The sequence below is a fragment of the Staurois parvus genome, unplaced genomic scaffold (genome assembly GCF_062004578.1).
Source record: "Staurois parvus isolate SC_StPar_1 unplaced genomic scaffold, SC_StPar_1.0 ptg000391l, whole genome shotgun sequence".
NCBI lineage: Eukaryota > Metazoa > Chordata > Amphibia > Anura > Ranidae > Staurois > Staurois parvus.
The window spans coordinates 823,095-835,719 of NW_028318187.1; the positions used below are offsets into that span (position 1 = coordinate 823,095).

Genomic DNA, 12,625 nt, shown 5'->3' on the forward strand with positions numbered 1-12,625 from the left:
TGTGACTATTAAAAGGTGATCCTAATGTTCCTACTGGAGTTTTCACTTAACCCTAAACATTAAACGGACCCTGCCAACACAGGGTGACTTTTAAACCAATAGCCAACCTGCTAAAAGAAAAAGAAGGATTATACTTACCTTTCTAGTGATCCATGTCTTAAAACACCACCATTTTGCTGCTGCCCAGCCACTTCAAGCATTGGCCAGAGAGGTCCAATACCTGTTTCCCCAGCTGAACTCAGTGGTTCTTACAGTGGGGGAGCAGGTGTTCCTCATATCTGGAATTGTGGAATACTTTCAGTGGCATTTTGTAAGACATGGCTGATGGAAAGGTAAGTATATTACCTCTGTTTGGCCAGGTGGACTTAGTGTACAAGTGACCCAGCATGCAAAGTATGTACAATCCCAATCAGTAAATGCCATATAAACTTGAAGGCATGGAAATGCCTTTCGAAATGGTTTAACTAACTTGTTAAGTCATTTCAAAAGGCTTTTCATTTTTTTTTAATTTGCGACATTCATTAAAATATTATTTGGTGATCATGCCATGAGCTCTTTGTGCAGGCACTCTTTTGTCATAGTGTGACAGCGCACTTTCCTTGTCTTCCAATGGTTCTTCTGAATTGTACCCTGTTACATGTTCTTTCAGTAGACTACTAGCAGTTGTGCAGACTCATTGTTATGGCCCCCTGTTGTCACCATCAGCAAACTCAGCCAGAGAAATAACATGCATCTGTAGCTGGATTGTATGTATGTCGACAGGAGGACTGAAGGCTGGTGGGGATCAGCAGCACTGAGATGTAACAAGGATGAAAAAAATGATGGAAACAAATGTTTTATTAAAAAAGGTATAATTGTTCAAAGGATAAGTTCACCTTTTAAAAAATAAATTAAAAGGATGTTTGTTATTGTTTTTATTATTGCATCAGCAGATCACAGGTGCAATGCCAGGCTTTTGCACACTATCAGCATGGGCAGGCAATTACTGAATGACAGGAAGAATCAATGAACTACCTAGAGCTCTCACCAGCGCCCTGCTAGTTCATTGAGAACTACAAATCATCGGCCACAATGGCTGCTGGTAGTTGTATTTCTCCCTCACAGGAATCTGTAAATGAATAAGACGGCTGAGTGGGCAGAGACCCACACAGTCGCGTTTTTTAAAAATTGTGACAGCGGGTGCGGGGAGAAGGTCCCCAGTCCACTGTCACAACGTGGGCTCAGGGGGGTGAGAGCAGGGCTGCTGCATCAGTATCATGTTACACCTTAAAAACAGGTGTAACATGTTATAGAAAGTAAACAGTTTTAGCAAACACAATGTTATTCAGTTAGGGATTAAAGTGTTACTAAACCCAGGACTCTGCATTCACTATACCTGGTCTCCCACAGTACACACATCATGGAAATGTAATTATTTTAGTAAATATAAACTGCTAAATGCCTTTTCTCATCAGCAGTTCCAGCAGTCTTGTGACTTCAGCAGAGCACTGGCTTGTAGGAGGAGTTTTCTTTCTGCTGTAGGAAGATGTGAAACCCCCTGATACTCACAGCGCTGATTGGCCCTGTGCTGATCACAAGCACTCTCCAAAGAAAAAAAAACCTTTCTAGCAATACACACCAAACTGAGCATGTTTAAGTTTGTATCAAGTGGTCATTTCAACAAGAGGAGGGTCAGAGAAGAAAGGATCAAGCAGCCGTTTTACACAATGCAGAGATTTAACCCCTAAGGTTCCACAGTGAGTATAACAAGCATGCTTTACTGCATATACAGACTGATTTTACTGTTGTGGGTTTAGTAACACTTTAACCCTCACCCTAACCTTCTAGTTAACCCAATAGCTTTTCCCTAATGTAAATTAAAGCTGAACTCCAGGCTAAATAATTTTTACTACTTGTATACATCATTCCTACTATTCATTTTCTAGCATTGCCAGCACTATGCATAAATACTATAGGTCCCGACTCCTGAAATGATATCTTCCCACAGACGTTTTCTTTGTAGCAGCAACAGAAGTCCTGAGTGTGTTAGTGGACTTGTGTTTCATCAATGCATTTACTAAAACAGCATATAATGAATGCAAACATGCTTTACTTATGGGTAAGCCAATGGCAGGAGGTTCTGCCTATGTACTCATTACTGCAAAGGTGACCTGGCTAAGTCCACATTTGTCTGTAGGATTCTAATATTGTGGCTGATTTGCTATACATATCTGATAACTTTTTGTTACTTATGCTATACACTTTTCCAGAATGTGGGAAGCCATCTGACTCTAGAATTTGACCTACCTTTATAAGTTAATAATTATAGGAATAAAGGATAAAATGTTTGGAAATAAAGTGTACCGCACCAGAATACTGCACAGGCAGGGGCGGACTGACAACTCATGGGGCCCCCGGGCAATAGAGGATCATGGGGCCTCTGTGTCCTTCCCCAAACTCAAAAAAGCCTATGAAAAAGGTACCAGGGGCATCTCATGGGGCCAGATAATGAATAGTATGGGTTAGAGGTTCATATAAATATTTACTGTATCACCCAATAAATGGCTTCCATCCAGTAGCCAAAAAATATGCAGAGAAAAAGAGAAGTTGTGAAAAGAGATTCACAGGAAAGCGTCTACATTTTGGACAGAATGCGATACTCAGAAAAATTTCCAAAAAATTATGCTTTATTAAACATCAATAGTAGACATTAGGGTAATTACCCCGGTTCACCATCACCTCAGTATGAGATAAAAGGCAGGGATCTCATTGGTCCTGACGAAGCTGAGTGAGATACGCCCATCGTCGAAACGCGTTGCCATCATACGTCAGATACGTCATTTCCGGTCATGCGCATTGGCGCTATGCAGGTTACCTTGTGGTTTTAGGTCTGAGTGTATTATCTCATACTGAGGTGATGGTGAACCGGGGTAATTACCCTAATGTCTGCTATTGATGTTTAATAAAGCATAATTTTTTGGACATTTTTCTGAGTATCGCATTCTGTCCAAAATGTAGCCGCTTTCCTGTGAATCTCTTTTCACAACTTCTCTTTTTGTCTGCATCTCATGGGGCCCCCTACTGACCCCGGGCCCTCGGGCAGTGCCTGAGTTTCAAAATGGTCAGTCTGCCCCTGTGCACAGGTTTAAAATGACAGATTGTTCTTTAAGTAGGTCACCTTTGTCAAGAACAATTTGCCGTTTTAGAGATATGTAAAAGAAGGATTTATGACAGGGTGTATGGAGATCTCTTATTGGTCACAGTATGGTGGACCCAGGACTTTTTCATGGATCCAGCATTGTTTAACCCACATATATGCCCACTGAAATGACCAATCTTCTTATTGGGTTTAAGAGTCTAGGCTAGATCCTCTTGCCATAGCTTCCAGGTCTTCTCCTGCTGACCTTCCATCTTCGACAATATCAAATAAGTGTAGGTCTAACAGGAAGAGTGGGATTCCTTGAAATTGTTGCAACAAGTGTGCATGCCTGAGAACTCATATGTGGATATCTCACTAAAAGAATCCCTAAGACACATTAGAATCTGTTGGGTCATCTAAAGCAGGGGGCTCCAAATAATGGCCCTCCAGGTGTTGAGGAACTGCAAATCCCATGAGGCCTTGCAAGACTCTGAGAGCCACAGGCAAGACTTCCAAAGGCATAGGCATGATGGGACTTGTAGTACTTCAACAGTTGGATGGCCATAGTTTGGAAACCCATGGTCTAAAGGAAACCTTTCCAGAAGAATAACATAGAGGCTGCCAATATTGACTTTGCACTTGTCATAGCTGCCTGGCTGCAGGTTAGAACATCAGACTAAAGCCAGGCAAACTGCATTCAGCCTGGGTTCATACTGATGCAGTCTGGAATTCGCAGCGTTTTCTGTGTCAATTCCACACTGCATCAGAATTGCACCTCGTTCATGCGAACCGCTGCGGGTGTGTATGTTAACAACACCCTGAAATCGGTCCGCAAAACGCAGTGCGATGAGCAGAATGGAATCGCATAGGTGTGAATACCCGTGCGATCCGATTCTAGTGCGGACCAAAAAAAGGATCCTGCACCTTTTTGGTGTGGGTGTGGTGCGATTAGAGCCATACAAAATGTATGGCTCCAATCGCACCGCAGACAAATCACATGTGATTTGCACAGGAATGCAATGCGGTTCCTGTGCGAATCACATGCGATGTACCGCACAGCATATATGGGAACCCAGGCTTGGAGAAGTAGATCAACAATGGCAGCTTCCATATCCCCCCCGAGGAAAGGTTTACTTTAACTTTTTAGTGCCATCAAAAATTAAAACATTACGAATGGACTGAAAAGTAAAGAAGTACAGCTGCCCTCATATTGATTATATTGATTTGTTCAATGCCAATCTGATATACCAATATCAATTTGGTACTGATAATATACAATTGTCTTTATATTTTTAATAAGAACACATAGGGGTTATTTACTAAAACTGGAGAGTGCAAAATCTGGTGCATCTCTGCATAGAAAACCAATCAGCTTCCAGGTTTTATTGGCAAAGCCTAATTGAACAAGCTGAAGTTAGAAGCTGATTGGCTACCATGCACCAGATTCGGAGTGCTCCAGTTTTAGTAAATCCCCCCTATAGGGTTGGAGTTTAGATACATTGGGGGAGACTTACTAAAACTAGAGCACTCAGAATCTGGTACAGCTGTGCATGGTAGCCTATCAGCTTCTAACTTCAGCTTGTTCAATTAAGCTTTGCCAATAAAATCTGGAAGCTGATTGGTTTCAATGCACACCTGCACAAGATTTTGCACTCCTCAGTTATATTAAAGAATAAGTTAATCTTTGGGAACATGTTGTGCTATTCATTTTTAGAGTGGAACCTGTAATATGTTCCCAATGCTGCAGCAGCTGCCCGCTTTCTCCCCCGCCCGTGACAGCAGTACGGACGGAAGTTTACCATATTCGCTGTCACTTTGCCCACACGGACACATCATTCACAGAGTTTTGTGAATGAATGAACTACAAGTCCTGACAGCCTTAGTGGCTGTTGACTTGTAATTCTCAATGAACTACCATGATGCTGTGGAGTGCTGTGGTAGTTTATTGATTCTTCTTGTCATTATATCTGCTTGCCATTACATCCTGTACGAGCAAGCAGATATGCTGACAGGTCTGCAGGAGACCTGCATGACACCAATGATCTGCTGATCGCTGGCACATGGCTTTACAGGCTCCTGCAACCAAAAATAATAAATGCACATTTTGTTACCTGCAAAAAAAATGTGCATTTATTATTTTTTGTCAAAAGGTGAACTTATCCTTTAAATCTCCCCCATAAAGTTAAGCAATAAAAAAATGCTTGATTAGGTCTTCATAACATCTTTAACATACTGTATTAGAATACTCTCCGTCTTCTCTATCATAAACAAAGATCATCCCCCTGATCTATCAGCCATTTGAGGCAACAAAATCTGGAATAGAGAAAGGAAACTAAGATGTGGCTGTAAAACCCATGACAGCAATTCACGTCCATGCGCAGTGGTGATTTGGAGAGATTCAATTTTTTAAATACATTAACTAAAGTTAATTAATGGGAGAAAACACATATATAAAAATGCATTCCAACCTGAATATGTGACCATTTTGTATGCATGGCCAGATGAATAAAATGTCCACTGATACAGCAATTCTCTGACAGCTTCAATGTCAGAGGTGCTGGCTAAAGCTCCAATAAAATGTTATGTGATATCCCATCCACATCCCAAAGTTGCACCAATGCCAAACCCTGCACCTTTTCCACACCTTCCCTATTTCTATGTTGTACCAGGCCCTTGCCAAAAAGCTGCACCCCACTTCAGGTATATGAACTTTGCGGATTCTGTCCACAGGAGGGAGGACAGATCACTCATGGTGGTGTCAAATATTAGGAGTAGCAATAATAATAGTAGTATTATTACTAATCCCACTGGTACTAGTACTACGACTCTTAATTCTCAACGAGCACAAATGAAAATATTTCTTTCTGGAAGTATTTACAGTCTATGGAAAAAATACATCTAGGAATGTCCAGAAGCTAAATAAAATGGATTATTCTGTCCTACAGCTGTCAAAAAGCGCAGGCAAGTGTGCTCATCTGTTTTTGTGATTGCACTAGGCAGGTATGTGTATGATTAGGGTAGTGATGTGGGTGTTCAGTCTAGCACAGATCTGTGGTTACATTAGAGTAGAGATAAGAAGGAGTGAAGATGAGTGAACTGACAGTCCAGCCTTCCCCCCCCCCCCCTCCTGCAAGGTGAGCAGCCTTCTAGCGTAACCAGATCTTCTCCTCTCAGCCGTCACTGTAAACTGTCTTTATTATTTCTCACGCAAATCACATACTTTTCATGTTATGAGCTTTATGGAATTCCCTTCAACCATCACAAAGCAAACTGCTGAATCACTGAATACGTCACACACAAGAATTAGTTTATTTTTTAGCAACATTTTTATTTGAAAATAAGCTGTATGCTTTAGTTTAATAAAATATACATATAAAACATTAAAAAAACACAATTTCTGCTCAATATTTGGCAGTGTTTGGGCTTTCCTGGAATGACACTGTTACACAACACATCAAAAATCTATGTTTAGCTCGATTGGAACGCACGTTGAAGTCTCCAGTTTAATCAGTAGATCACAATTAATTAGTGATCACTTGTCTCTAATGATTTTAGTATAAATAATTTAAGAAACAAAAAACATTTGGTTTTAGTCACTTTTGGCACAGTGGTGATTACAGCAGAAATGACCTGGAAATCAATATCAATTTTTTGGCACAATGCTAACAGGTATAATTACCTAACGACTTGGCATTTCAGAAATGGCACTGTTGAAATATATACAGTTCATGGACAAAAGGACAAAGTGGCAGCCAGGCAACTGGCCCAAGTCGAGGTAACTGAGAACTCTGGAATGAAAACTTGATGCATTACAAAATATATATATATCTATATCTCAAAGAGACAGTCAGAGCATCTTGTTTCAATTGTCTATTATAAATCTGAAAGAAAAACTCAAAAACAAAAAGTGCAGTAAAAGGTCACTTATCACCTCTTTTTAAACACATTTACCAGTGCAGTGTCAGTGGCACAGCCACATTCATTGTTAAGAGCAGTCTGGACCATTAAATAGACCCTGGTCATATTTAGAATTACAATCACATTTCTAAGGAATTTGGATCTTTAGACCTATGGCTTCCAGTTTCATCATACAGTTGAGATGCCATAGTAGTTGAAATTCCTTATATTAAGACCAGTTCACACATTTTAGCACACAGATAAGCAGCTTTAATTTTACTCATGTGACTAATTTTTCAAACTGGACTCTGAAAAGAACCCTCTTTTAAAAAAGTAAAGATGCTTATCACGGGGTGTTAACTTTGTGAACTGGGCCTATTGTCAGTTATAGAGAGAGCCCTGAACTAGGGAAGGTAAACCATAGCAAGGCACTTACAAAATAAAGTCACAAACAGTTTTTATAGTCTATAAAAACAGAAATGTATCAAGTTGCATTACCCAAATGTAGTCCATTAAGAGACTTCATGAGGAACATGTGGTTGACTCTTTGGAAATAAATTATGCCTCCACAGGTTGAAGCTACAGCTTTGATGGGGATACTAAAGCTGAATATACCTTCCCTAGCTCACTCCCCTCATCGCTGTCAGGCTAACAATGTCTCTGGCCGGTAGGGGAGGTAAGGTCCAGGGGAACGCATGGTGCACAGGATCTCATTGTTCCCCAGGTGTTCTGAATAGGTCTTGGAGGAACTAGGGGGTGCCATTAGATGGGGGTGAAGTGATGGGGCACGGTGGCTATGCTGCTGATCTTCTCTGGGTTCAGCAGGCAACTGCTGTCCTTCACTTCTAGGATCCATTAGCAGCAATAGAGCTTCAGGCATACAATACCTATAGAGTTGTAAGTGCAATGATGAGCCATTGCTTAAATGGCTAAGGGGGAACAAGGCTGATGGGTGAGGCAGGGCAGATGATGGAGAATAGGAGAGGAATGGGTAAGAAGGAACTGAAGCAGAAGAATGAAGCAGTGCACCTGTTGGCCACATCAGCTTCCCACTTGTAGACTTGGTGTCCAGCTCTGATGTCTCCCGTTTCCGGAAGGGCTTACTCAAGATGGTGTCAATAGCGAATGAACTGGAGAATTTGGTCCCCAAACTGGTGTCCTTGGTGGACTGGTTGATGCTGGAAGATGGATGGACAGAGGAAGAGGATGGTGAGGAAGGTGGTAGGACCAGCATGCTAGATGATGCCACTGGTCCATGGTTTGCTGCTGCTGATGGACTCAATGAGTGGTGCTGATGATGCTCAGGAAGCCCTTGGAGCTCCTGGTCTTTAAGGCACTTGGTGACCCTGTTTAGCCTCTTCCTTCTGCGCCTGAACACCCCATCTGCAAAGGTGTATTCGCTGTTAGGATTTAGCATCCAGTAGTTGTCCTTACCCCATGGCCGAGATGGGTCTCTGAGGACTTTGACAAAACAGTCATTGAGGGACAGGTTGTGCCTGACGGAGTTTCTCCAGCCGGTGTACTGGCCTCTGAAGAACGGGAACTTCTTCATCAGGTAGTCATTGATCTCAGCAAGGGTGAGGCGACCGGTGGCAGAGTCTCTGATGGCCATGGCTATTAAGGCAATGTAGGAGTAGGGCGGCTTGGGGCGCCGGGTGTAAGTCTTGGCTTTGCCACCTTCAGCTGATTGGGTTCTGCAGCCTACAGCCCCATCTGCGCCCTCCTCGTCCCTCTCCGACCCAGGTCTCACCTCTTCTTCCTCCTCCTCCTCGTCTCCCCCCAGGCTCCCGGTGTCGGTGTCCATCTCGGAGTCCCGGGGGCACAGGACCGGTGTAGGACTGTTGGCTACGAAGTCTCCGTCAGATCCCAGCTCATCGCCCCGGCTGGAGAGAGGGGAGGGCGTGCTGGTGTCCTGATCGCACACCTTGTCCATATAGGCAGCTCGGGGGAAGCCGTCACCGTTCATCACCGTCTTGTTCAGGTTGTCAGCTCTACCTGGCTCCGTCACTGCTCACGGATCGGCGGCAGGGCACATCTCCAGCACCTGACCGGCGTCTGTCAAAGCGCCACAGCGGTGGCTTGTCACAGGTCTTGTGAAGGGACGTCAGCTCCCCCCTGTCCGGGCTCAGCGGCCGCCAGGCGTGATGGTGATTGGAGGAGGAGGATGACCTTCTGATTGTTATTATTATTGTTAACTGGCTCTCCCTGTCCATGCTGCCTCCCTGTTATAACACAGGCCTGGGCGGGGCCACTGCGCTCACCTACATTATCTCCAGCCAATCACCGGGAGGGGGCGGGATAAACGAAAGCACTTTATTTGTAATTAGGATTATGAGTAAGCCTAATTGTCGTGACAGATTTGTCTGGCTGTCATCGGCTCCCCGCCCCTTTCCTCCCCGCCCCTCCCCTCCCGGCCATCGGAGCAGGTGCCTCCAGGTGTAGGGAGCTCAGTGACTAGTAGGTGGCAGAGGAGCGCCAGAGAAGACCGAGCGCAGCGGGATCTCTAGGAACCGAAAGGAAAATCACCGTCCACATTGGTGATCTAATGATTTACAACTGCAACTTGATGGCAGGGGCGGACTGACAACTCATGGGGCCCCCGGGCAATAGGGGATCATGGGGCCCCCGGGCAATAGGGGATCATGGGGCCCCCGGGCAATAGGGGATCATGGGGCCCCTTTGTCCTTGCCCAAACTAAAAAAAGCCTATGAAAAAGGTTCCAGGGGCATCTCATGGGGCCCCCTACTGACCCCGGGCCCTGGGGCAGTGCCCGAGTTTCCGAATGGTCAGTCCGCCCCTGCTTGAAGGTGAAATACTGAGCAGAGTGATCCTAGTCAACGATCTGCTCACCACTAATCAGTGTTTTAGTCATTCTGGAGTTTATAGCCCCACTTTGGGGTAGGGTGGCCACCTCAGCACTTTAAAACCCAACACATATTCATTACACAGGTTCTGTGGTCGATTAAGGTGTTCGGGTTTAAAGGGATGAGGTGGCAATCCTACTCTAGGGTCATTTTTCTATCCTGATCACTGAATAAAAAAACCCCCAAAACATTCCATATATTAGATTGTAAGCTCCCAGGATCAGGCCCTCCTATCCTTCTTGTATTGAACTGTATTGTTGCTGTACTGTCTCCCTTTATATTGTAAAGCACTGAGCAAACTGCCGGCGCTATATAAATCCTGTATAATAATAACTAGAAAAGCTACAATTTCTGGGGAAATTGTGTGAAGTGTTCTTGCCTCCACCAGTAGTCTACAACTGGAGTGGGCGGAGTAACTGGGTGGAGTGGGCGGAGTAACTGTTGTGTGGTTGGAGTTGCCGGAGTAACTGTGAAAAGGTTGGACTGGGCAGAGTAACTTTATGGAGTGGGCAGAGTAACTGTGTGGAGTGTTTGGAGTAAAGATAGTAAACATTACACTAACCAATTGATTGATCAAATTTAAAAAGTGCACATGGCAAGCCTGATAGAGTGAGAAATGCATTTCAACTTTTATTTTTCAGCTCACACTCTAGCTTTTGTCGCTCTGCTGGCTGCTCCCACACCTGGGTTCCTATGGCAACTCACTTTACAGCAAGGGCAGAGGAGAGCGGTTAAAAACAAACTGCTCCAACTTGCTCACTTCACTGGGGGTTGCCATCAACGGTTGTAGTTTAAAAATGTTAAATCCTACACCGAAGAGCTTTATATTGTGAGAATCATAAGACCCAGACCTACATTTTGATGCATAGTATGTCTCTGAAATATTAAAAATGAAGGCACAGTCGCAGTTTAGAAATTGCCCTTCAAATTTGAGGTAGCTAGAGTGGAGTTTCAATGAATGTCAATGGGCGGCGTGAGTTGCAAACAAATGGTCATATTGTGAAAACTATCAGGACTATGGCTTAGCCGTGGACATTTTTAGTGGCAGCAGGGATAGCTGAACGTTTTGATATAAGATTTGTGTAGGTGGGCTTGAAAATGAGGGAGTGATGGCAGTTTAGAAATCATGTCCTGATTTTTCAGCTCACACTCTAGCTTTTGTCAGCTCCCACTCTAGTTTTGAATATTCCGCCATTTATTCCTATGGGACCAATTTCACCACAAAAACGCCGATATTTCGTGAACCATTCGGCGAAGCGTTCCACAAAGTAATAGCACACCAATCGGGAACAATCCGCACGTTTCGGTATATTACTGTCTATGTAGTGTAAAAACTGTGGGAGGAGTTAGGGTGGTAAATTTGGCTATAATAATAAGAATATATATGTGACATAACAGGAAGTGGTCTTGCCATGAAAGAACACTTAATAATATATAAATGCTCTTTTCTACTTTATGGGACTCCACAGCCATGAGTCTTCTCTTCTGTGTACTCCCTACTTGGCTCCTTCTTCAGGTGTCCATGTCAGCAGCTGCATGGCATGGACTCTATCAGGGGTGGACTGACCATTCGAGCACTCGGGCACTGCCCGAGGGCTCGGGGTCAGTAGGGGGCCCCATGAAATGCCTCTGGTTCCTTTTATAGGCTTTTTTGGGTGTGGTTTGAGTGTGGGCAAGGACACAGGGGCCCATGATCCCCTATTGCCTGGGGGCCCCATGAGTTGTCAGTCCGCCCCTGGACTCTATTGGATGTCCAGCAGTAGGGTCTTCACAGGATGCAGAAAGAGATGTCATCACAGGAGGGACAATAGGGGACCAGCAATCTCAATCACCATTTGCACTGCTGGATTCATGGTACCCACCAAGGATGGTGGTGGTGAGGGACCTGTGGGGGACTAATGTGAGTGTAAATGGCTTCACCAGGTAAGGGGAAAAATGCCTAGCAGGACGGGTGAACTTTACTTATTACAAGTACTTATATAGCACCATTGATGTATGTAGCACTTTACCTACAGTTGCAAGAAAAAGTATGTGAACCCCTTGGGATTACTTGGAGTTTTGCATGAATTGGGCATAAAATGTGCTCTGAATGTCATCTAAGTCACAACAATAGAAGAACACAGTCTGCTGAACATAATACTACACAAACATTAGATGTTGCCATGGTTTAATTGCACATAACATGTAAACATTCACAGTGCAGGGAGGAAAAAGTATGTGAGGCCCTAGCTTAATGACTTCTCCCAGAGCTAATTGGAGCCAGGAGTGAGCCAACCTTGACTCCAATCAGTGTGATGATATTGGATGTGTTGCTGACAGCTGTCCTGCCCTTAAAAAACACACACCTGTTTTGGGTTTACTGGTTTCAAGAAGCACTGTGTGATGTGAACCATGCCTCTCAGAAAACAGCTCTCAGAAGACCTACCATCAAGAATTGTTGACTTGCATGAAGCTGGAAAGGGTTTCAAAAGTATCTCCAAAAGCCTTGATGTTCATGTGTCCACGGTAAGACAGACTGTCTACAAATGGAGAAAGTTTAGCACTGTTGCTACTCTCCCTAGGCGCGGTCGTCTGTAAAAATGACTGCAAGAGCACAGAGCAGAATGCTGCATGAGGTAAAGAAGAATCCCAGAGTGTCACCTAAAGACCTACAGAAATCTCTGGCACATGCTAACATTTTTGTTGACACACCTACAATAAGGAAAACATTAAACAAGAATGGAGTACATGGGAGGACACCACAGAG

General features: G+C 43.9%; 1 protein-coding gene across 1 annotated transcript; it reads right to left on the reverse strand.

The window, feature by feature from the left end:
- Window positions 1-6,421: 6,421 nt before the first annotated feature.
- FOXQ1 (forkhead box Q1) lies at window positions 6,422-9,238 on the reverse strand. Its single transcript, XM_089686127.1, has one exon. It carries the CDS (start codon window positions 8,979-8,981, stop codon window positions 7,659-7,661), a length of 1,323 nt encoding a protein of 440 aa, XP_089542253.1. The 5' UTR covers window positions 8,982-9,238; the 3' UTR covers window positions 6,422-7,658.
- Window positions 9,239-12,625: the final 3,387 nt, after the last annotated feature.